The 26,945-nt window shown below is 36.4% G+C and overlaps 1 protein-coding gene across 2 annotated transcripts in view; it reads right to left on the bottom strand.

Annotated features, from left to right (window-relative positions):
• LOC136854230 (pre-mRNA-processing factor 39-like) overlaps window positions 1-26,945 on the bottom strand; it is a 49,725-nt gene that overhangs the window by 12,065 nt on the left and 10,715 nt on the right. For both annotated transcript variants that reach the window (XM_067130582.1, XM_067130581.1), the window contains 16 exons: window positions 26,183-26,298; window positions 24,003-24,128; window positions 23,600-23,767; window positions 22,946-23,087; window positions 19,324-19,443; window positions 16,986-17,793; window positions 9,159-9,228; window positions 7,763-7,901; window positions 6,181-6,422; window positions 5,853-5,998; window positions 5,238-5,381; window positions 4,881-5,061; window positions 4,558-4,660; window positions 3,573-3,853; window positions 1,282-1,446; window positions 13-319 (listed from right to left, as the gene is read on the bottom strand). In XM_067130582.1, coding sequence (XP_066986683.1) covers window positions 13-319; window positions 1,282-1,446; window positions 3,573-3,853; window positions 4,558-4,660; window positions 4,881-5,061; window positions 5,238-5,381; window positions 5,853-5,998; window positions 6,181-6,422; window positions 7,763-7,901; window positions 9,159-9,228; window positions 16,986-17,793; window positions 19,324-19,443; window positions 22,946-23,087; window positions 23,600-23,767; window positions 24,003-24,128; window positions 26,183-26,298 — 3,258 coding nt within the window. The remainder of the gene's footprint in view (window positions 1-12; window positions 320-1,281; window positions 1,447-3,572; window positions 3,854-4,557; window positions 4,661-4,880; window positions 5,062-5,237; window positions 5,382-5,852; window positions 5,999-6,180; window positions 6,423-7,762; window positions 7,902-9,158; window positions 9,229-16,985; window positions 17,794-19,323; window positions 19,444-22,945; window positions 23,088-23,599; window positions 23,768-24,002; window positions 24,129-26,182; window positions 26,299-26,945) is intronic.

Genomic DNA, 26,945 nt, shown 5'->3' on the forward strand with positions numbered 1-26,945 from the left:
GATAGTACATACCTCTCTTGGCATTGACGTATCAAAGCTTTCATCACGAAGGGAGTACCTCTTTGGTTCATTAAGTCTTGAGCTTTCAACACAGTATGTTGGCCGTTCCTCTAAGAAATGGTCAGTTGGATGATCATCATTTCTCCTTTGATGTGAATATGTATCATAATCAGTATCATGGGATCGGAAGTTTGCAGTGTGACTAGGAAGGCCACTAAGGCCAGGTGAAGATGTGTAATTATTATCGTATTCAGCACGGTACCCCTGCAAATCATCAAAGTTTGTGTTTTGCATTTTGTAAGGACGCTCTCCTTCAGATCTGTTGAAAAAATAAAATTTACAATTTATTACGAATAAGTTTCATGAAAAAATAAATAAATCTCGTGGTTCACATACATAAACCTTAGTTTAGTTAAGTTTAATGTCTGGAAAGAAGAATCAACACTGCTGAATACATATTTTGAGTGAGAGGCACTAGAATCATGCTCTATTTTCCAATCACTGGACACCACATTCTTCAGCCACTCAGTTACCAATGAAAACCTGTCAGAAAGATGTTATGTCCTGAAGCTGGAAGATTGATAAAGATCTCATACTGACAAGATCTGAACATGTGATGAGAAGGGATGAGAAACAGTCAAGTCAGAAAAGCCGTAGATATGGAAGTAGGATGAAGATATCTAAGCAAGCTAAGGAAATCATGGAAAATGAGGGCTAATGGAAGTTCAAGTAGAAATTTTACCAAAGGAGAATAGTGAACTCATTTCATGTCCAGTTACACAAAGGTAAAACCTGACATAAAAATATTCATGATGTATACTGTACAGTAATGGAGAAATTTCCCATCCAGTGATGTGTGCTCCATTTTATTTTTTCTTGTCATAGGTGGTACCTTCTTTGTGAAATGAATAGGTGGTACCTTCTTTGTGAAATGTATTTCATTACAGATCACTGTTCACCAATTATTTCAAATATATTCACAATCTGGCCAAGGAAGATTCTTGTATCTGGTCATATGCTTAGTTTTCATCATACGATTTCATTCAATACTCTTTCCCTTTGTAACAAGAAAATGCAAAGCTATTTGATTAGCCATACATTCATAGATGTTTGTAAACTTTGTCTCTAAAGTCCATGTTATTCTTGACGTACTGTAATATGTTACTATAAATTATTTACATGATTATTGCCTTAACTCTGAAGCCTCCAATTCTACAAGGAGTGAATACCTAATAAAAATATCTACAATGCATTACTGAACATTTCACAAATTATCATTACCTATAATCATCTGGATGCTGACGTTTACCAAAAGGCGGTTCATCATAGAATGGTCGACGATGGTCCTCACCAGGTAAATGTGAATCTTGGAAAGTGCTTGGTGTACCAAAACCTGGGGGGGGATGTAGTCCTGCAGGTCCCATCCCTAGCAAGGGTGGGGGAGGTCTGCAAATAATTGACACAAAATATTATCAGCATATTTAATAAATACAGATGTTCATTAAGCTAAGATGTTACTCTCTGGAAAGACAAACTTGAAGAATGATGTACAGGCAGTTCCTGGTTACTGGCGATCCAGTTTTTCTGGGCTTGTCTAGCGACAAAAATCAACAAATTTTGGTGCCAATTTCTGCATATCGGCGCCGACACATACCCTAACATGGGCGCTGATATGTGTCGATTTCCGTTTATCGCTGCCGATACATACCTAACAGGCGCCGATAACAGAAAATCAGCGATTTTCAGTTATCAGTGACTTTCACCTATTATCATGCCATCAAAACAGAACCCCCACCGATAACCAGGGACTGGCTGTATTCAGGAAAAAGGAATAAGATAACCTGGCACAAAGATGCAGCCTGGAGGATCTTATAACCTTATTTTCACAGCTGCTCAACATTTGTCACCCTCATTCATCACTCCTCAGAAAAGTTTCATTTTTTAAATGTACATTTCATCAAATTTCCTTCCATAAAGAAGACCTGCTCATTTTGCTGTTTTGATGCCCCAGATCAATAACCAACACATTTTAAATTTAGGACTCTAAAAATGTTGTTCAGCTTTTCTTCAACTCTGATGACAACAATATTGTTTCCAGAAACACAACAGATGACTTGATATTCTTCCTACTGTTCTCAAACCTTGTGTTGCACCCTGTACAAGGAGTGAAAATTGACAACAAGATTTAAGATAGAAAATTTGGCTAGGAAGCCTAGAAAGTGGGTGAAACTACTGAACCCCGGGTTCGAAATTTTGTATCAGCCATTCAGTGTTGACACCCTTGTTTACAACTTCCGAAAAAAAATTTGTCATATCTCTTTTGATTTTAAAAATGGTTGGAAAACAAGACTAAAGATAGGCAGTTGGAATGGTGGTTCCGTAAACAGGCTAGAAAATTGCAGACAACCGAAAATCTAATAGGAAACCCCGTGGATCACTTGATTTTGGATCAGCTGCCATTAGTTCGTTACTAGACAAGCCCGTAAAACTGGATTGCCGATAACTGGGGACTGCCTGTATATGTTTTTGATATTAACTTTACATGAAATATATTTTTTTAAAGATTCCACTTGAGAAGGCTCTACCAAGTCAAAACTTTTAATCAAAACAATTGAGACATTTTGCAACGCACGAATTCCTTACTCCTAGAGTGCTTGAAAGACTTATAGGTGATACGGTTTTGATAATTAGGAAAAGTATCAGGTTTGTAACTAATATGAATATAAATAAGACCCATCACCATTTTTATGTTGTTTAGGAATATGACATTTTTGATAAAATAAAGTTTTATGTATACCTACCAAGTAATTGCATAGCCTATAGTTTCCTTGCATGGCAGCCTAAATTAAAAAATTCGCGGGTAACGCCTCAAAGTAGTGTAGTTTACTGCATTACCACTTTACCAGTTAACATAATGAAGCCATAACCCCACTGTGAACCAAGGGTGGTACATAATTATGCGGAAAGGCTCTGGGCTGCCCAGGCTCTGGTCAGGAAGGAGGGTTTTTTTTTCAGAGGCACTACTAGGGACACTCGAAGGAGTATTGAGTTGCGTCTGTCTCAGTAACGCAGTTTGCTAGTTTACCGTGGAATTTATTAACTGAGAGTGAGTATCATTCCATGATTCAAATTTACCACATTTCACTACAGTAGCGAATTCACAATCAAATTTGCTACTGTAGTGAAATATGGTAAATTTGAATCAGATCTTAAAAACAAACAATAAAATACTGATCCTGAAAGCTGTAGGCTTTGAGGTTACTCAAAATCAGCGATAATACATCACCAAAATCTGGTTTCTGACCAGCAAATTAAAGACAAAACTGACACTGACACTCGGTGTTGACTTGAGCACCGCCATAAACAGAATGAGGCTGCCTGCTAGTAGTTCCTGGTATTCCTGTCAGTGGGCAGGACCAGTCACCTGCACTATACTCTGAGGCGTTACCAGCGAATTTTTTAATTTACGCTGCCATGCAAGGAAACAATAGGCTATGTAATTATTTGGTAAGTCACTTATACATAAAAACAGTACTATGTAAAAGTTTATTGACAAAATAAGCAGTACTAACCTTGTAAAATTTGGTGGCAGCCCAGGAGGAGTAGGCAGTAAAACTTTGTTTGCAGCTTGACCTCCATGAGGAGTTGGCAACAGAGGTCTGTTAATTGACTGATTACTGTGTGGAGTTGGCAGCAAAACTCTGCTATTTGCTGAAGAGTCGGAAATTGCTGCTGACCCAGCAAGACCTGGTGGTGGCTGGCTTAGATCCGGTAATACTGACTGCCCTTGGGAATCTGGCTTATATCTCAAATGGTCAATTTTCAATGGCATGGGGAGAGGGACTTCTTCAACCTGTAATGCAAATTCTTATTTAAAATCTTGATACCCCCAAAATAAGTCACTACAATGACAATTATTAACATTTTTTCTTAAAGATGCAAATTACATTTGCTGACGAACGTAAACACTTGCTCTCGTAACTGAAACTCCTTGCTGAGAATAATGTTAAATTGCAAGTAATTATTACTTTGTATATCAAATATATATACAGTATTGTGATATTAAATCTTGACTATATATCAAAATAATGAATTCACATTTCATCAAAAACTACAACAGTATTTTGTTCACTGGGTAAACAAACCTTCCCCTTGGCAACAAAAAATACAGTCAAGAATTTTGTCAATCCTACAAAAAAATTTGGTTTTATATGGCAAAGAAAACACCTTGCCATAATAAAGGTGTTATATATCATAATTCCATGTAATGTGAAAATGAAAACATACCAGGCTTACGAAAGACAAGAAATAACTTAGTTGCTATGTTAAGCTTTTTGTATTAATGCTACATTACATCCCAACAGATTCTCTTTAATCAGATCTCTGTCCCATTCACTTCTTATACATAGAATTTACAGCTCTTGCAAACCATTTAATTATATTTTACAAAGGCAAGCTAATGTGAACACTTCTTCCAGTGGCTCAAGCTACATCTGAACAAACACGAGTGCCTTGATTTCTTCACTACAAGAACGTACGAGAGAGAGTAATACTTACTTTACTATCTTTCAAGTGATCAGGATATCCTTTGGCAACCAAATGATCATATACGTGATGACTAGATTGCTGCTGCCACTGCTGCTCTTCAGTGTTCCCATACCTGAAAACAAAATATCTGATTGTCATTTGTACTTCATTACTGTCTTGCATAATTGCCTTTCCTTTCATGAAGGCAATTGAAAAATGAATATTGATGACTGAAAACTGTTGAGATTGCCAAGTAAAACAGCTTGGGATATTCTAGAAAAGCTGTGTTCAGCAATGCAGACAAACAATGAAGAGGGTAGTTAAGACATATTTCAAACAAGACCAAAACTTACCCATATGACCCAATCTGTATATTGAGTTCCCAAGAAGGTGGAACACTATGATATTCCTTTCCATTTGCTTCACTACTTTGTGGTGGAACTCCCTGAACCACTTCTTGTGCTGTGGGAAGATTCTGGTTGGGGTCGGCATGTCCATAACCATAGCCTTCCATTGGACTGTATGTGATAGCACCTAAAAGCAAAGATCATGAATAAAATAAGCCTTGTAATAACACAAGCCACAACTGATTACAGGTCCTTCTTCTGGTAGCATCTACATCAAACAACTCTGAGTACCTTTCATAAATATTATTTCCCAGGTGACAACATACAAGCAATATAGATCATACTCAGAATTACTAAACATACCATCAGCTGAAAAGTAAGGTACAGGGAATTGCTGATTTGGTGGAGGCACTGAATTAGGCACTGTGAATGTTTCTGGAGCTGTTGCTGTAGCTTCCACGGCCGCTGAAGACTCTGCTGCCGTGCTTTCTGTCTTGTCTTTCTCGTCTTTCATGAAATGCAAGCAAAATTATTTCAGGATAGTGACAATGTCAATGAAACCCTAATTAAAAAATGGAAAAACATTATTTTTGAAGGGCATTCGCATTCTCCCCTTTCTGATTGTGCAAAAATATTTGGCTGTGAAGAGCTCATTAAAGGCCTTAAGCCACTACCAGATCCTAAGTCCTGGTCCTTATGTTTTCACAAGTGTGTGTGTATGTGTATTGTGCCATTTTTTGTATATGTCAGTCAACTTGATACAGTATGGTTCAATAAACTGGTCACACTTTGTGTTTCTCTGCTCTTACACTGTTTTTTCCCCATTTCTTTAATCAATTACTTCAAAATCTTTTATCACTAACTTAATATTTTATTTTTACTTTAAATTCCAAGAAGACACCTTCTCATCACATACTGTCATCTTAGCTTGAGAAAAAAATAAAGTGCATGATTTCATATAGAGTAAGCAATACATACCATCTTTTTCTTCATTATCAGGTTTCTTTTCCTCTTCCTTCTTGACCTCCTTAGATTTTTTGGTGCTACAAGTTTTACTATCCTTAACAGTATTTAAGCCTGATTCTTCTCTAAGGTCATCTTGTTCTTTTATAGCAGCCTTCAACCTACGCACACCATGAAATGAAAGACAATATAGTGTGGCACTTAACTAGATGATGTATGGAAATCCTAAGTACCAAAACTAGCCACTTTTTGTGAACTATAACAATCTAGTCAGTAATATGCCACCTCACATATTAAACTTTGGCAACTGATTTCTCACAGAAAAAATGCAAAAATAACTTACGTCAGAATGTCACCATGCTCCCTTAAAAACTGTACTCTCTTATATGCAAACCAGTATTTATCTTCTACTGGAAGTTCTTTGGAAGTTAAAGCCAACAAGACTGATGCCAATACCCCCTGACAGTCAAGGGGCTGTCTCTGGTAGCATATATCGAAGACATGATGGTACAAATGCACATATCCTCGATCTTTCTTTAAGGCTTTACGAAGCACTGCTAGAGCTCGATCAGCTTCCATCAACACCTGTACCAATTTTCAGTTTTAGAAACTATACATTTTGGTAATGCTCCCAACACGTTATTTACATAAAAGTTTGAACAGACCACTGACCAAAAAATCTCAAGGACAGTGGCCTGTATTTTCAACAAAGGAAATAAGAAAAAAGGTATAATGTGAAATTTTTCTAAAGAGATGTATGGCATATGGCAACAAGAATCTGAACAATTATATCAAAATTTGTCACAGTTTTGTAGTTATAGGGGATTTCCCACAACCACTCCCTACAACTGAAGCACTTAATTTGTAAGAGGCAAGTATAATATAGTATAGTTTGTTAAAATAAAATACAACAAATTTAATTGAAAAATCTTTCAAACTGACAGCTCTTTTTCCCCATTAAGCTCAGTATTCTTGAAACCTTGGTTCAAGTACCACTGCCTATATCAGCTTATGATCAGGAAACTCCACCTTAAGAACCCCGTATCTCAAAATGTGACATACAACATCAAAATACTGTATTATTTCTCCAATTATTTCTTAAATATTTCAAGAATTTTAGGCCTAAACTTCTCAAAGGGATGGTAATATTTGTTTTTATATATGAAAGGATCAAATTTTTGCAGATTGTTTTCAGTGATGGTAAAAATAAAAATGCTACATAACTTCTTTTTTTTTTTCAAGCCAAAGATATCAAGAGAACAACAACATAAATGTGTGAAGGTTATGACAAGGGCTTTGGAATTATATACTCACAGTGGTACACACTGAATAAAGATACAAAGTGACACTCTAAACTCTCAGGGTGATGAAAATAAGTCAGTTACTCAAAATTCTTGATCCTGCCTGATGAAGTGGCCCATTTAGAAGGTGGACCTCGCAACTGTGAGGTTCTTACTAGCTTACTGATTGCAGAATCCATCATTTCATTTCTTATTCATAACAAAGCATATAGAGGCGAAAGAACTGATGACCCAAATGAAAATTGGAAAATGAATACTGATAAGCACTAGAATGATGATTGCTACCAAAGCAAATGCCTAAGAAATGAGCAAATGAGCTATTTACAGCAGCTAAAGCTCACAAAAAGTGAGGTAAATGGCCATTATGTCTCTAAGGATCTAAAAAGACAAGCAGACAAAGTTTCTTCTTCTGCTTGATGGACAAATGACTGGTGAACCTAGCCATGCACAGAACTGCATATAAGGCATTCAAGAAAAATGGGAACATATTACATTTAGAGTAACTCCTTTTTCAAAAAATTTCAATGACCTTTGTATTTAGTTTTCAAAAGTCAAAAGGACATTCTCAAGTTTTTTAAGTAGTAAATAAATTGGATATTTCTCCCTACTCTTTTCCAGTCTTACCTTGAAAAGAAAACGTGCATACTTAATGGCAAGCCATGAGCGTTGTCGAGGCAAAGTGAGTGCGCGTGAAGCGTCTCCATATAGTTCCTCAACACGTTCATTGCATCCTGCTCGCCGTTCTAATTCAATAAGTTGCATTCTGTAAGTTGAATAAAGTAATGTAATATTTCAGTACCCCATATACAGTCATACCCTGAACTTATGCGAGGTTAGGTTCCAGAACCCCTCGCGCAAGGTGAGTTTCCGTGTAAGCTTGGCACGGTTTTTAAAAATGCTAATAAATGCTTATTTGTAAAGTTTAAACACTAAATATGACCCTAATCATGCTCCCAAATTATTAAGCTAACTTTTAAATGAAATTAAAGTTACTGTAATTTCATTTAAAAGTTAGCTTAACCCATTATCCTTAAAAAAGAAATAAATGGTTGACATAAAAACAGTTGGAAGAGAATTCCTCTCCCTCTCCCCTTCCGACCGATCTATTTATAGAAGTCTCAACCTCTTTTTAATAACTTCTTCATTCTACGTCTCTTTCCCTTTGTTCTGAAATGCTTTTCCATGAACAAACAGTGTTTTTTATTTGGACTCATACAACTCTTAGTTATTATCTCTCAATAATGTTTTAGAGCATATTTGCCACACTAGTGCATTTACAGTTCGTAGATGGTACAGGTAAAATTAGATCAATTTAAACTATCTACTCTACAGGTAAAGCCATACAGAGAAATAATAAGTTGTAAAAATGTGTGAGTGCTAACAAATGTTGCATCTGTGAAAAATCATGTATGACAATTAGTTAGGTTCCAATGAAAAGTTTGTGTGTCTGTGAATTTGAGCAACTTGAAATGTCTTAAGATTGAGGTATTACTGTACATAAATCATAAGAGAACAATATCTGAACTTATGAAAATCCTCAGTTGCAAGAATGTTTACAAAATGAATAAAAAAAAACATAAAAAATTAGAGTTCAAATCACTTGGTTGTATGGTGTATGACAATTTCATGCAGTATTCTCTAAGAGAGAGAGAGAGAGAGAGAGAGAGAGAGAGAGAGAGAGAGAGAGAGAGAGAGAGAGAGAGAGAGAGAGAGAGAGAGAGAGAGAGAGAGAGAGAGAGATATATGGAAAATACAAGTAATAGAACTAGTTTCATCATGTTTAGCGCTGCTATGTGCATCAGTCTCTCAATGCCTTGTTTGTATATGCAGTGTAGCAGTTAGTTCTTGGGGCCCCTGTTATGCTTTAACAACACTGATTGTGCAAGTCTGGAAGAAGGAATTTGATTTCATTTCAATTTTGGAGAGCTAGTTACTTCATTCAATCCGGTTAGCTTCAGAGCTCTATCAGTAAAAAATGCAATCATACGATATATCACAAAACAAGTGATGAACAACTCACCTAGCCTTTAGTAAAGTAGGGTACTTTGCAATGGCTGTATTAAGAAGCTCTCTAGCTGTATCCAAATTCCCTGAAACAACAGAACTTTACACAGTATATGACAGTGCTATCAAGAACAATGACCATTAAATGCAATTTACTTGTGAACCAGCACTGGAAACGAGACAATGCATAGATATAATTATGACAATGTATGTCTTTTGCTTATGACTATTAATACTCTTTGAAATTAACTGTGAGAAAATCTTGCTAGGAGACATAATCTTTACCTAATGATAAAGAATATTCTCCCAGAATGAAAGATATCAAATATACAATTTCACAGCATTTTACACAATTCAATACAGGTCTTCTTACAATTTCAATTTAACGTTGAATTTACTAAGCTAACTACTGTATGCAATAAACTTGCTATAAAAAGCAATATCAATGTTAATGGAAAATAAATTAATACAGATTTTGTTTCAGAGATACAAACCATTACCTTTTTCAAGTCCATGAGTACCTTTTCCACAGTCAAACTCATGACACTTCCATCTATGATTTTACTAATTTTCCAAGGTATTAATAACTGAGAATTAACATGAATAGTATTAAGTGTAATAGTGTATGTTTAAAGATGAATTTTATTATTATGTTATTACAGTACCAGTAATCTTAATATTTTGCAAGATAATGAGCTTAAAATTTGAAATTTTGCTCTAAATTTGGCTGATTTCTAATGTTAAACATACAAAATAATGAATGTTAATATCATTGTCAAATATAAATGTCATTCCTACTTAATATACATACAGGTACTTGACAATTTACTCAACTGATACTAAATTTATGTGCCATACAAGATAAAGTTTCTTTGTGCATTTATCCTAAATAGTTTTAATAAAATGAGAAAGATTTATAACCAATTTATTATCATAATGGCAAATGAAGCTACTGGTGACATTTGTAAGAAATAATCCACAGATTTTAACTACAAATGTTGAATTTTTAAATGTATTTGAAATTGGAAATTATTGTATTACAGATATTAAAAAATTTGTTAATGAATTCAATTATATAAATTTGTAACTTTAAAGTCCTGGATACCTTTCATGTATTTCATTCCTAAATGCCATAAAAATCCTATGGGATTTAGGTTTATTATAACTCTTTTCAGTATGTTAACAAAGAATATAAAACTGCCTAATTTGATATTAAGCAAACCATATGATAAAAGAAAAACCTAAAATAATGACAGAACGATTAAAAACAATACAAATGTTCTTGATGCTGTCTCTACTTGTAATGAAAACACTAGGTGTCCAGGTAATTTTATGTTAGCTACAATTGGTTATAACACAATCTGATTTGTTGTATAAGTTTTGCAACTGAAACATAACAAATTTTTTTAAGTAATTTGCACTTTTCCTAGGTATACAAACCAGAGCCTTTTATATAGGAGTATTCCTATACAAAAGGTGACGATTTGTATTTCCGTAGGAACAAATCTTTTCTGCATTAGCTTTTCCCTTTATGGGGTTAGATGTAATTTATTAAGTTCTCTCCACCCTTCTCTGGCCTGTGCTCTTTCTTCCTAAACTGCCATTTAATCTAGGCTTTCATCTATACCTCTTCTCCACAATTTCCTGGGTCTTCCTACAAGTCTTCATCCTGCTACTTCCATATGTATGTTTTCCTTACTAAATTTTCCTCATCCAAACCACTGCAATACTACAAATTCAAGAAAATCTGCATTTTTCAAAGACATACAAACCTTTGTCTTTTACATGGATTATGTTCAGTGAAAGCTGGTCCATTCATTAGAGCTTGGTAGCAAAGTAGTTCACTAGCAGCAGGTGACTGAGGGAGTGAGGGACCTACCCACCGACTCAACTAGCAATGTCACTTTTTCCCTTAGCAACAAAGACAAATGTGGGGTTCATTACAGGCAGGATTACTATAGAGGACTTAGTTGATTTTGCAGTTTGTTCCCACTTTAATAAAACTTTAAGTCTTTTATAAGGAGACACAAAGAACATCAACAATGTTGTTCAACCCAGAAATGTCAGCTTCCTGGTCAAGTGGAGAACAAAGGAAGGACGACTCTTGTAATCACCTGTATAGTCTGTCAAACGTGATGTCCTGGCTAACATTGCCCTGCACCAGTTTGATTTGTGTGTAACCTCACTCCCAGAAAGTTTAGTAGAATGCTGGTTTCTAGTAATGAACAGGAAGACCAGCTCTGAAGGTAGCAAACTGTCATTAAATGCCAAACAATTATAGTCTATCAGTCCTCCTCTCTTGTTAAAAAGGGAGTCACATCTACCAATTACAAAAGTCAAGAGATAGGAAGCTCTGTTGCTCAACTTTCCTGCATCTGGCCCAACAAGTATGAATATGGCAACCAGCTGCTGGACAGAAAGAGCAATAGTCACATTTCAATTAAATGACCTTTCACCACTATAAATCTTAGGAGAGATGCTGTTGCACCCAAGAACATAAGCTGCAACAGGTCCTGAAAAAAAGAAGAAGACATCAAGAAGACAGGCCCACCATGACCTAAGTCAAGGTATTTGCCAGGGGACAAGAGGTACAGCAGACACAGCAGGCATTGCCAAAGTAGCAACCTAGTCGCCAACAAAAACTTCAGACGGAGAGACACCTGTTGCAGTAGTGTGGTTGGCTGAGAATAAGGCAGGCAGAGAACTTTTGACATAAGCCAAATGTTCCATAAAAGGTGTATATGGAGGAGTCTCCCAGGATGCCCGAGGAAGGCTACATCACCTTCAGCAGCACCTCACCATTGCAGAAGCATTAGAGGTGGGAACCATAGCAGGAAAGATGGAGGTTACAGGAAGCACCATCACACCAACCAAAGTTTCAGCATGAAAAGTCCATGTAGATCACCAGCCAGTTCACACACTCCATCCTCAGATACCATCCAGGCATCCCAACAGTAGGAGCCAGGGTCATATACATGGAACAATTAGAAGATTCTGGGAAAACAGAAGCAAACTACCCTAAGACGACACCACCAGCCTCTCCCTCGACATCTGTTTTGACCTGAACACCACCAACTGGCATGTGACCTTGAGGGACATTTGACACAGTTCAGAACTCAAAAGACATCAAATGCTCCTGACCTTTGCGAAAGGAATAGTAAGAGTGAGGGTTACATAAAAAAGGACACTTGTTTACACCCTGGACATCTACATTGTTCATACTTAAAAGTACAATTATCATCAGGCAGCATCATTCTTACTAAAGGCAAAATCATTAGCAGATACAAGCAAGCCATAGTCATCTGCCATTCAACTCTAAAAGTACTTCTCAAAACTTCAACAGCAGCCAAGGTAAAAAAGTATCTGTTCAGCAAAGGGGCGAAAGAAAAAGTAACAATCAAGTGAATGAGGGTCCCTCGCCTGCTGCTAGTTAAGCACCCTGTTTCAAAGCTTCAGTGACCGGACCAGCTTTTGCTGCAGGTAAGCCAAGTGAAAGATGAAGGTTTGTAGTCTCATAGGAACAACTTTCAGACCTTAGTGTTTTTCAAGTTTCTTGACACTGTACCATATCTCCACCAATTCCTCATTCCTAATGTGATCTCCATATTATACTTTTTCCATGAATCTTAACATTCTACAGTTACACCTTTTCAATATCTCTACTTTCCTAGACAGCACCCATGTTCCCACTTCCTTCTGTACCTAGTGTTAAGTCTCTGCTTTTGCTTCTAATGGAACCCTTTTATTTACTGGTAGTTCATTTCTGTCATGCTGTAGCTACTCTCTCTTTTTAACTCCTGCTCTACAGTTCATTGTGCTCCAAAGGTAACATACTTACTCTACCTCTTCTAAGACCTGCCCACCTATCACAAGGTTCTCAACTTTCCTCTTTTCCCATTCACTCGTGTAGGCTAATCCATTTTGGGCATTTAAAATCTCTTATTCCTTGTATATTTTGTAAACTGAGCAACTATGGTAACATCATTTTTCACAAACAGTACAAGTACAGAATTCACCCTCACACCTTTCCCACTAAACCTACACGGCCACTTTCCTGATTGTATTTTTTCCTTTACATCTTTTCCCATCAACATAAGTTTTGTTTTTCCTAAGTTAATTTGCAGTCCTCTCTGCTTCATTCCACTCTTCCACCATTTAAATAATTTTGCCACCTCTTCCTAAGATTCTGCTTTTAGTAGTCTATGTAAACACAGCAGCTCAGGGGGAGGGGGGTGTCGTTTCTGCACACTTTTAGCTTCTTCCATTACTATGTTATATGCCAAAAGGGGTCATTGTTTTTCCTTGATGGTCACCAAAATGAACCAGGTTCTTCTGACACACCCGCCACCATCTTCACTCTAAACCTATGGTTATGATAAAGTAACATCAGAGCACCCAGTAGTTGAAACAGGAAGGCATTTAACTTTAAAAGGCATTATTTACCCTTTTGATTACTTTGCTTACTTCTTACACTTATTCAACAACTGGTTTCTTTTCCTAATCAGATGTCAAGACTTTGTTAAAAGTAACAGATTGTACACTTTGTATGAAAACATGACATTTTTGTAATAAATAAAGTTTTATATATACTTACCAAGTAATTACATAGCTATTAGTTCACTTACACGGCAGCTTTAATTCAAAATATCATGGTAACACTTCAAATGTCTGTGTAGGTGACCAGTCCCCTGCCCCCTAGACGGAATATTAGTAACGACTATAAGCAGATAACATCAACCTGTTCATGCCTCACATCCATCAGCAGGGAGGAGGTGGGCTCCAATCACGTAATTACTTGGTAAGTATATATAAAACTTTATTTTATTATAAAAATGTCATTTTTATATAAGTATCTTACCAAGATATTACATAGCTGATTCCCACATTGATAGGAGGTGGGATACATGGATACTCCAAAACATTAAGATAAGTAATGAATCTGAAACAGAAAAACTGCTAGCATTGAAAAACAATGTTTTTCGTTACTTATCAGTTAAGGAGTTACTGCAGGTGGATACTGCCTCTGGCTGGTGCTCATATTAACTCATAGTGGCGTAGCAGTATAGCCATGGGTTGCCTCCCACTAGTGGGAACTTTGCAGCGAAGGGAGTACTCCGATGGCTAGCAAAGCATGATAGGTGCCTGCCCTTGCCCTGGGCAAAGAACCAAAATAAAAAAAAACCAGACCACTGGATAAAACTACAACCTATCCACAGAGTGGTGGGTGCTTCAGGTACATTGTACTCCCTGGCTCCGCAAAAAAAACTCTACACCTTATTACAAGGTGAAGAGACAGTAGGAAAAAAGTCCTGAGCTTCCTTCCGCAATACCATACCAGTTACTGGAAAAGGCCTCAAGGCACCGGAAGATTTCCATACTGTTGTAACTTCCATTAAAATTAGTGAGAAACGAAGATCAAATACATTCCCAGTAGGTCGAAGGCAGAATGGATGTACCAGGCATAAAATGCCTGCAAGCTGAAGAGGCAGAGGCTACTCTGATGTCCTTAGCTTTACTTAAAAGTAGGCAAACTGCTCTCCTAATTCCAAGTGTGTCTCAAGTTAAAAGTCCATGAGGGGAATACATTCTATTCAGTGGATGAAATGGGTCTTGCCATATCACCATATGTAGTAGAGGAGGGTCCTCTGAAAACTCCAAATGTGCAGAGACCTCTCTATTGTCCTACAGAGCTGGAGAGCACTTTGGACATTTGGAGAAGGATCTGGTGTCAGGTTGTAGCTGGTGCCAGAAGCACTGAGTGCCAGTCGAGTTAGGAGCTCAGGGCTGGTGGACACTCGTGGGAGCTAGCAGGTGCCAGGCTGTAACCAGTGCCAAACGAGCAGGGAGCCAGGCAAGCTGGGCGCCAGACAAGCTAGAAGCTCGTGGCTCTGGAAGCTCTATAGCTGATGTCAGACAGTAGCTGTCGCATGGCGAACTGGGCATCAGGCGAGATAGATCTGGACTACTCGATAAGAAACCGAGATGCGGAGGACAATTATACTTCCAGTAGGACTATGTGGAATGGAAGTAAAGGACAAATGAGCCTGAAAGCTAGGGAGAAAGAGGCTGCTCTGATGTCCCTGGCTTTCACTTAAAAAGAAGGCAAAATGTTCTCCTTATGCATTCAAAAATAAGCCCTTTCATGATGTGATCTTAGTCTGATCCTGTTCAGGTAAAACCCAAAAGCTGTTAGCTGAACACAAACGTACAAGGATTACTTTAAGAGCAGAACATTATCGGCGGCTGCAAGTAGCCTAGGTATAAACAAAAGATTTGGCCTAATGGATTTACTTTTAAGTAAAAATTCTATTGACAAATAAACTTAATAACTACATAACAAGACAAAACTCATCCTGAGATTCCATGAAGGTTACTAATAAGCAATCCAGTGGATGTATACACCACTGATCTTCCAGTTAAATCACCAGAAAAAAATGAATAAGTTGCTGCCATAACTCGGTGTTTTACCCAAGCACAGCAGGAACAGATTGAGGTTATCTGCTAAAGTTGTTACTAATATTCCTGCTAGTGGGGGGAACTGGTCACCGACACAAATGTTTGAAGTGTTACCCATGAAATTTTGAATTCAAACTGCTGTGTAAGTGAACTAATAGCTATGTAATTACTTAGTAAGTTACTTGTATAAAAATCATATTTCCTTCAATATCTTTCTCCATGCTTACCTACAAATCAGACTTTTTGAAGTCTAAACAATAAATAAAAATATATTGTTTATATAAAAATCATATTTCCTTCAATATCTTTCTCCATGCTTACCTACAAATCAGACTTTTTGAAGTCTAAACAATATAATAGCAGCTAAGCATAAGGCTAACCAGGAAAGTCTATACTGATATCACAGAAATTCTATGGCACAAAAGGTGATCTTTAAGCTGACAATGCTAAACCTAATTAGAGGGTGTTAGTAAATCACCTGCTTTTAACTAAGTTATGCAATTCTCCTCCCAAGCAAAATATAGTTTTCGGCAACAGAATCTCTGTAGGCGGGTATTATCTACAATGTGCCTTACACAGCAAATTGTAGGCAGTCCTAAACAATATTTGTAGCATCCCTTCAGCCCCAGATGTAATCCTGTCTTTTAATGCTTTCCCTTTGGTCTCCTCCCACCTTGAAGTTCAAGCTTTCTTTGTCTGGCTCCACTTTTCACTCCTCATTTAAGAACATTTTACAATATATAACATTAATAATAACCTGAAACAGAATGGGACCTAAGGTGCAATAAACTCCCCCTGAAGAAGGCATCCTAGTTTCCTCTCTATTACTTGTACCTTAGCTTTCCACATAATTATTTTATTTAAATATTTCTTACATTTTAATTGAAATTCCTTCTATAACTATTAAAATACAAATATACTGATTCTGCCATACAAACCTTAAAATGTGACTCTGTGGTTTGGTTGAGAACAAGCTAAATTTAGCATTCAACAAATTATAGCTGCAAAAGATGCTTAATGAGGTTCAGTACAATTTAGACTATATGAATTACTGCAAAAATACACGATACTTAAAATGGAAACAGGCTTCAAGAACCCATTTCCCCTTGACTGGTCCTTTGCAAGCAATCCACAAATAAAAGTGCTAAGTGCAGTTCTGAAACAGAGAGAAATATGCAATGCCCTTAACTCTCATGCATAATTTTCAGCATCAAAAACCCCTGACCATTAAATTCCCTGAACAGAATCTGTTTCTCAAGTGGATAACTAAGGTACAGTACTGTATTTCACCTAAAACTGAATAGAAGTTCAAAAACAAGAGAGAGCATGTTATACCCATTCACAGCCTGGTTCTCGAATATTGCACGTCAAGGATCACTCTCTTTACCTTGTATTTCCTCGAACTCTGCCCATTGCATGAGAAGGCTGGGTTTATTGGGACAATGAATCCAAGCACCACGGCGATATATCTGTCTCACATCCTCCCAGCTCACCCCGGTCATAATCCAATCTGGGGTGAGCGGGGCACATTTTAATACTCGCTCCTCCAAACTCAAATTGGCACACAGTTCACTTTTAATTTGTTCAATAGTAGGGGGCTCTGACTTTGCTACACACTCCTGTTCATCTTTGTCGTTTGATTCTCCACTGGCAAAGCTCACTGTCTCAGAGTTATCAGCACTTGGGTTCTGTTCACAAACACTATCACTATTCGAAAGTTGGACAACACCGTTTTCATGATCAACTACAGCAATACTGTTACAATCAGTATCTTCACCAGAGCCCCGCATCTCTGAATCGTCTTTATTTTCTACATTTTTAATATCAACAACATTCTCACTATTTACCTGACCATCATCATTGGATAAAGGGATATTCTCATTTGTACTAGCCTCAGACACTTCATTTTCATTCACTGACGTTCCAGCATCTTTTTCATCAATGCTAGAGCTTAAAACTTCACCTTTAAAAGAATCTTTATATTTCCCATCAATTATATTCTGAACATGTCTTTCCATGTAAGATGTGTACCGACACCAAAATTCTTCATAAAGAGCACAAGCCACTAAGCAGCGTTCAAAAAGAGGAACAATGCGCAATGGATTGCCTTCACTAACTTCAAAATCTAAATATTCTTTCCAGTTCTTAATTTGTTTTTTATCTAAAGGTTTAATATGAAAATAAGGCCTCTTTATCTGCAAAAGAAAAGTCTCAAATTAGCATAAATTCAACCAAGACATAAAATAGAATGCATCTCAGATACAGTATATAAAGACCATTATGAGATGCTTTTAGAATTCTATAAGTTTTATCGTTCTCAAGAAAAGCGTACAAAATCATTTAATCCAAAAAAATACACTAAATCCAACAGTTCAAAAGAAACATATGTCATAAAGGACTAACATGACATTTTTATAATTAAAGTTTTATACATTCTTACCCAGTAATTACTTAGCTAAGAGTTTCTAACTCGATGTCAGCTTCAATTTTGAAAATCGCGGTAGTGAAAGTCTTTTGTTTAAGTAGGTGACAAACACCGCCCACTTTCGGGGTGAGAGAGCATGGGAACCAGGAGCAGAGATTGGTGGTATAGGAGGAGAGGTTACTTTAGCAGGGAAGAGACAGTAGGAATATCAGCATTACTAGACTCCCGAGTCCTATCTTGAGTAGCTAACTTAAATTAGGCTCTGGAAGCCACTTTCCTCTTACGATCCCTTTCTAACTTAGATAGGCGAGAAACTAAAGTCTTCCATTTTTTATCATCCCATGCACAACATTCCTCACATGTCAAGTCAATTGAACAGATTTGTCCTCTGCATGTCGTACATAAAGGGTGAGTCATAACATGCTTTAGTTAAGCGGGTATTGTAGCCTTTGCTGCAATACTTAATACTTGATGCACTAGAGTCTGACATAGCTACTAGCTAAATAAGTCAAAATAAGTACATCTTCAGGGAGAGCAACTGTCAAAAATCAGAAAAACACTGTCAATTCAAATACAAAAGCCGAAGGCTGCTGCAGCTGAAAATACATCACCAAATGGTAAGAATCTTAAGCCGAAAACCAAAATCGAGCTGCTTTCTTAACATCATGTTGCTGTTAGGCCAGCAGAAACAAAAGTGAAGCTCTTAGCCGAGTTGTTCCTCTGTTAAACCAGCAGAAACAAAAGTGAAGCTCATAGCCGAGTTGTTCCTCTCTCTTAGCTAAGTAATCACTGGGTAAGTTCTAAGTATAAAAATAACCAAATATAATAAATAAATATTGATTTACTTTTCAAAAGTCAACAGAAATGAGCAAAAGGTACCAGAAAAACTCATTAAGCTGGTGATGTTACTCTACCATAATGCAAGATCAAAAATTAAGACTGCAATGTGTAAGAGAAGAATTTGAGATAAATGTTGTGGCCATTAAGGATCAGCTGTGAAATCCTTTGCTGAATATCTGAGTAATAGGAGTGGAAACATAAAGATTGGCAAAGAAAATGCAGGAGAATTTGATAAGGTGTGACCTTTAAATGTTAAGGGTCATGGGAAACATACAGTGGGAAGACTGTACTACAGACTAGGCAGTGATGGAAAGATAAGATGCTGAGTGGCTGGAAAACTGACCAAGATCTCAAAGACTGAGGTGATCTGAACGTGTGAGGAGAAGGACGAGGAGCATTCAGAAAGAGGAGCAGTAGTTATGGAAGTAAAAACATAAGCTTGTCCAAACGATTAACTTACTCTTTCCTCGAATTTCCAGCGTTTGTCGACTTGCTCCTCATTGCTCTCGTGAGTCTTTATATAAGATGCAACTAGTTTTTCTTTCATACGTGAACTCAACTTGTCTTCTGGCTGAGGAGTCTGAAAAGATAAGATGGCTTTCACAACATTATGTAGCAACAGGTCGCTGAAAATTCCAAATTCTTTAACAATAGCTTGCTCCATTTCCACCTTTAAAACCCTTCTGGAGGGCCCTATCAGCCTAGAAATGTGATAAACAGTCTCCTTTACCTAATTTATAATAATAAAAATAATGAGGTCCACATTTGGTTAAACTTCCATTTGTTACATTCACATAAAAACCCAACCATTAACTCTTAATGTAATCTTTCCATCAAACAAACAGAGCCTAAAACATAACCTCCTTTTCAGAGGCAATTATGGTAATATTAAAAGACAGTACAACAAGTGCAAGAGATGTTTAGTTCTTTTTCCTGGAAAACTACAGAAAAGTTACAGAAACTGTTCTATATGCTGATGTAAGTACAATTTAAGAGAGATTACAGTAGTAATGCATAGCAGCCTATGTCATATTCACTTACTGTCACTGTTCATTTATTTATTACAGTTCATTTCCGCACCTTGCAAAATTTTTTTTTATAAAATTTTCATATATAATGTGTGTTTGGCCTGGTATGTTCCATTTATGCATCACCTTTAATATTTAAAAAAATTTTTATGCAATACTTTGCTAACCACTTTGAAAACTTGAGTAATATCTTGCTCACTACTTCTCAAGAATTAAAGTTACTGCCTAAGTTATAAATGTAAATTATAAATATGACATTTTTATGATAAAATAAAGTTTTATATATACTTACCAAGCAATTACATAGCTACTAGCTTTCTACATGGCAGTCTAACAAAATTCAAATTTTCGCGGTGGTGCCGCCATCGCTAGTGTAGGTGACAGGGTCCCGCCTACTTTCGGGACTGATAGGTACAACTCAGCATAGAGCTTCAGTTTGTTTGATGCCTAAATGTCCATTGAGGGGAAGGGGGCAGGCTCTGATTATGTAACTGCTTGGTAAGTATATATAAAACTATTTTATCATAAAAATGTCATTTTTATAATGTCATTTTTATATAAGTGACTTACCAAGCAATTACATAGCTGATTCCACACTGCGAGAAGGTGGGAATCATGGACATGTTCTAATACAAAACATTAATAAAGATAATGACTTTGAACTAGAAAGGTTGCAATGAATCAATGCACTGAATCAATGCTTGCCTGGTCAACACTCATCTTAACCTCTGAGGGCGTGGCAGTATTGGCCAAGTCACCCCTAAGCTGCTTCACCAATGGCTGACAAAGACAAAAATATCACCCTTGCCCTGGGCTGACCAGTCAAACACTCATCAACCAAATTAAAATCCTGTAATCCCCAGGTTTCCCTTAACCCTTAAGGGGCTGGGCTAATTTTATATCATGCAACCCCCTCAGACCGGGCAGACTTTAAGTTTGTCCAGTTTAAGAAAAAAACACATCAATGGAAAGCAGAAGATATGCAAATGCACATGGCGTAAGAAAAAAAAAATTCTAACAAATTTTCCCTACCTTCCAGGGAAAGTTGAAAGTGACTATTTACAACCTTGTGCGGGGCCACTTTTACAAAACACTCGTAAATTTTACCAAGTTATACATGTTTTTTCTAATAATTTATTTTATCTTATTTTGTAAAATTATAACTACAGCTCACACAATATCATAACAGACAAGAAATAAAATCAGTAACAAATTCTGAGTATATTTGTTGTAAAATATTTACATAAATTTACTGAGATTAGGAAGATGCAGTCACTTTTTTGGAGATACATGTTTTTTCTAACATTTCTTTGCAAACTTACAATTATAACTGACATAATACCATAAAAGATAAGAACTAAAACCAACAGCAATCCCTGGGTATAATTATGAGCAAATAAATAAAAAGATGTCATGGGAGAGAGAGGAGCAAGACATTTCCCCTTCAACTCAAGAACAATACTGATTCCCTGAGATGCCCACTGCTTGAGCTGAGCTGAATTCTAAAGCTGCCACTATTCAATTATGGGCCCTTGAAGTGATGGAAACTCTTTGTCGCTCAATACAGCCAAATCGTATGGCAAGTAATATTAATACTCGTCAGAGAGGATCCATCCACCACCCAAAACCTGTTTTAGATCCTCTCATGAGGGGATCCATCCATTAAGGGTTAAACTAAACAACCTTACAACAAGGCAAAGAGACAGTAGAGGGACAGAGCTAGTTGGTACAGGAGAGAGGGAGATCAGTTTGCCCTGAGATGTCAAAGGAGAATGTTGTCCACCATTCCCATCCAAGGATGTCTCAAATATTTTACAATAAATATACAGTGGTGTACTCAGAATTTGTTACTGATTTTAGTTCTTATCTATTATGAAACTGTGTGAACTGTAATTATAATTTTACATAAATAAAAATTAAATTAGAAAAAACATTCATAATTTGGTAAAATTAGCATATTTTTTATGACTATCTTGGTAATGTTTACCTTCAACTTCCTGTGGAAGGTATAGAAATTTCTTTAGAATTTTTTTTCCCTTAAACCATGTGCATATGCATATCTTCCTCTTTCCATTGACATGTTTTTTTTAAAACTGGCCATCCAGAAATTTATCCCAGACAAGGGATGTACTTAATATATATTTTAGCCTGGACTGTCAGGGTTAAACACATAGGTCACTGATGGCCTATATTACACATTTAAATAAAACTGGAATGCAATTCAAATAAATTCAACCTGAAGATATGGGAAAACAAACTACCTTGGTAGAAAACACTATAACATTCAGTAATAAAGAAGTTTAAATACTTATTGTTCACTTCCTTGTTTCATTTTGAATTCCACCCCACTGGAACCCACTAGTTCATCAGGTAAAAAAAGTAAGCCTGATGACAGTAGTATGGTAATTTTAACAACAAATTGCTAGAAACCAGGGCGGTTCAGCAGAAGGTTGGGTACTTGAGAACAAGGAGGGATACACAAAACATATTTTCTTCCCAAACACCATGTAACACGCAAACTCTCCACTCTGATATAATAATCATTTACATCGTGTAATAATCCAAACTCAATGTTCTAAGCTAAAAGAAATCTTAAAAATTCCCTTATTTCAAAGGATATACAGGCAGTCCCCACTTATTGGTAGCGTCAGTCAACAGCATCCCAGTTTTAAAGCGCTTGGCTAATAAAGTCGTTAACCAGATTTTCGCAACAGTAAGTGGTTTTCAGCGGCGGTGAACAGTTTATCAGCATCCATAATCGGTTTATTGGCATCGGTGAGCAGTTTGTTGGCATCGGTGAGCAGTTTATCGGCACTGATAAGCAGTTTATTGGCGCTCATGACATCGTAAATGCCATTATTACCACAATTATCAGTGATTTTCGGTTATCGGCACTCGGCCGGGAACGGAACCCCCACCGTTTACCGGGGACTGCCTGTACAGTAACCTTAAACACACAGCTGCTTGGAAAGGAAAATAAGTCAGACAACAGAGTAATGTATTAACAAACTAAAACATCAAACCATGCAGAAACAAACTGACAAGAAAGCAAACCTTTTTCACAGACTTCGAAGGTGCATAGCGTGTTGGTGTATATTTAATCTTAAGCTCCTCACACGTTTGCTTGCGAAGGGCTTCATAATCTTCAGGTGACAGTAAGTTACATGGATGGTGGTCTCTAACCAAAGCAAGAAAGCTGAAAATGACAAGATCAAAAGAAAATATTAAATATTTTACCTAATCTGGAAAAATTTAGTTGGTTGCTATATCAGTAATCCAGTGAAACAGACTTCATAGTGAATAAAATGTATCCAACATATTATAATAATTGGGTTTCCAATGGGAAGAGTGTATGAACAAAATCATACTGTACTTCCTTTATCAAAGCCCCAACAACTTGTGAAGTATAGATTTATAAAGATGAGGAAATAAGCCAAAATAAATGACGTTTATCAAAACTGAGGGGCCTAATACTGCACATAACCAGTCCTGCATATGGCAACTGCCTCACTCTCATTTTGTGTGTAACTGTTGTAGAGTCAACTAATTTGCTCTTCATGCCTTCTTTTTTCATTCAGCGTTCTTTGGCTTTCATTTTCATACAGTGTGTTACTCTTCTCTGAATGCATTTTGCCTAGACATAAATGTGCTTAGTTACCAAAAGTGCCTTAAATGTAAGTAAGTCATAAAAAAGAATGAACTACTTACTGGTCCCAATGTTTATTATACAACTTTGTAGGTGTCGCAAGGAGTCGCTTGTAGAGAGACATAACCCCAACCAAGTTTCCGTTATGAAGTTCGTAACTGATGCTACCTTCCCAAAAACAGGAGCTGTGCCATGAATGTCCAATTTTCAGCAAACCATATTCATAGAGCCTAGAAAAAAGAACACCATTGTAGATCAATAACCACTAATCCAGTAAAGATTCAGCAAAAATTTAAAATACATCTTCGAGGATAGATAATGCTTTTACTGTATACATGATCATACATTATACATATTCAATTTAAATTTTATATATTTCATTCAAGGATTTACAAGAAATGATAATAATGATACAAGTAATATGTACACACGAAACAAATGTCTTTCTTCTATGCTATCACTCACTGCCTAACATTATCTGGTGAAAGTTCTTTCTTCTTTGCATATGAAATGTACCTATCCAGCAATGGCATCCAAAGATCAGTGCACAGAGGAATACACTGTGTTCCCATCAACAACACACCTAAAGACCTGGAAAATGAAAAGGCATAATGTTTTCAATACCTTTATCTGAAATCAAATTAAACACCATACTGCACATATCTATTTACTACACAAATGCACACCACAGAAAAGTGCTCCAACAACCATTCCACCATTTCACCCCTTAAATTGGTCCTATTCACAGTCTTACTTATAGAAATCACATAATACTTGAATTCTGTTGCAAATTCTATCAGGATGAGATACAAAACACCAGAATAGGCTATGAAATAAAGGAAAATGCTTTCAATAACTTCAAGTGTAATTACAGTTTCCAATTTTACTTCAGTATAAAGCAATGAAAAGTTAACAATTCCTTTCCCCACTTTCTAAAAGTTAGAGACTGCGATAAACTCCATGCCAATCCCGTACCACAAGTATTGACTGACATGAAGCTCACAACACTAAAAACAATTATCTTCGTCATATCCTAGCCTTTACTAAAGTAATTAATATAAAAATGGGATATTTCTTGCTCATCACTCAATCGCTTAATTTTAAAGAGAATATTGATAATTACTGCATTTTTTTGTGACTGAAAAAGTGTATGTCCTTTTTTCTTATCTATTAAGTTTGAGTTAATTTGAGAACTTTCTAAACGTGCTGAGAACCAACATAATACACAACTATGTGCACAGCCATTTCAAAGCCTCATAATAAACCAAGCAGCTATGAGTGAACAAAGCTGCACTTTATGGGTTAGTAACTGCAGCAAAATTTATGAGAACATAATTCTGTCAATGAATAACCTTGCAAATTATATTTTGAAACACTTGAAAACTTTTTGACAGCACTGTTAAGAGAAAACAGCATTATGACTACCTTATACAGATAAAAATGCATCTGACTATCAAAGGTATTTGCTACACCACACAGCACTCAAGATTTTATTGACAAAATGCTTATAAATCCCCACTGGTCATAATCATGCAGATAACCAGGATTTTATTGCTCTAATTTTCTCACAGAATGTGAAATAAATTAATGCTGAGAAAAATGGGCAAAAAATCCACCTCTGTTAAAAAAAAGCAAGGTGCTTCTATAGCAAATGTTAACATGTTCACCAAAATGGAGTCAGCTTTTCTATAGACAAAGAACTGGAATGTTACAAAATGCAGTTTTACGGACTTGCTTCTCTCCCCTTTTCTGTTTCCAATTTCTTTTACAATTTTCTGAGAATTATATTAAAGCTACAGGTTCCCGATAATCATATTATACACTATGTGTAACTTACATCTAACTTATTTTTCATATGCAATTATCAACAGCATGAATTAATATGGATTGTTAGTTTGTTTTTTTTTCAATCTGAACTCACAGCTGCAGTCATTTCTCAAAACTTCCTTTAATGATTTAGTTGATAATTATTTTTATCATCATTCAAATGCTCCAGACACTACATATTATTATGTGCCTCGAAGGTCCCTTGGGTTACTCAGGTATTTGAAAATCCCCATCCTTACTTAGAGTTCTGTTGTTTCTCTTTAGAACGTTGTGACTTGTACTTAACCTGAAACCTGAGTGACACTGCCACTCTACTTTTTACTAAAGAGGGAAGTTCTATCTATATGGAACTTGAAAACTTGAAAACTCCTGCCCAAACAGCAAGCTTGCCAAAAGCATATCCTCATATCTCCTCAGAAATAGTATCCATTGACATACTTTTGTGTCGTTATTTATGGCAATGTATTCAATTTCCTTCACTTTACCTTGCTGCTATTTTCACCTCTTGTGTAAGAGCAAACCTTTCAAGCAGTTCCCTAGGATAGTCTGGAAATATGATTCAGTCATCATTTGCAAATGGCATTTTAATTCTAGGTCTACTGCCTTTGACGAGTGCAATGTAGATAATGAAAAGAAATAGGTTTGTAATGCATGTGAATATACATACTTACCAAGCTAGATTTCAAAAACAAAACAACAGTTGGCACTAGATTTTGAAAAACCTTCATGAGTAGGAAAATACTGAAAATCTTAAATTATAAAAAAATTTAATGATAGCAATTTGTAAAAAATAAATAAACAAATGCCTGGAACCTTACCTTTCAAGTTCTTTATGTTTCACCTCCATATCACTCAGCTTTTTCCAGTATGCAAAACAATATGGGTACAAAGGAAGAAAACCTTCAAAGGCTGAGCGTGCAGCTTCTAGATTATTCTGCAAAAATTGGGGTATTTAAATATGATGATGACAAATGTAAACAAAGCAGTATTGTTCATATCAACTAACAGAATGTTGATTTATTCATAAAAACAAACTAGCAGGATTAAAGTCTCTATAATTTTAAAGTAAATATAAGGATAAACAAGGTGTTGTTCAAAATCTTATTTGCTATGAAAGCTGTATGTGCTATTCATATTGCTTGCATACTTCTTTTCCTCCACTGGGGCACTGTGCAAAGGTACTGCTTAAAACCATGTGCAATACAGTACTGTATATGGACTAAGGGTCTAGAATCTCTTGAGAACCCAGCACTTTTGCTTCCTACTTTTTACTTTTAGTCCTTTCCTAAAGTCACTTCCAACCCAGCTTACAAAGTTCTTTAAATTGACCCTGGTCCATCTTTAACCTGGTATTAATAGACAAATCCTCTGGGGCAAGCCCTATCATTTAACAAAGTGGACTGACAGTAAAACACATCTCTCACCCATACACATTTGTGGTGAACCTGCGCACTCCTTGTAACAAGGTTATTTACCTCACTTTCCTAGATTCCCTAAGTGACTTACTGAGCATGTTACAAAATATAAAATTTTTATGGTAAAGTTTTATATATGTTTACCAAGTCACTACATAGCTATTAG

This window comes from Macrobrachium rosenbergii, chromosome 28, assembly GCF_040412425.1.
Source record: "Macrobrachium rosenbergii isolate ZJJX-2024 chromosome 28, ASM4041242v1, whole genome shotgun sequence".
Classification (NCBI taxonomy): Eukaryota; Metazoa; Arthropoda; class Malacostraca; order Decapoda; family Palaemonidae; genus Macrobrachium; species Macrobrachium rosenbergii.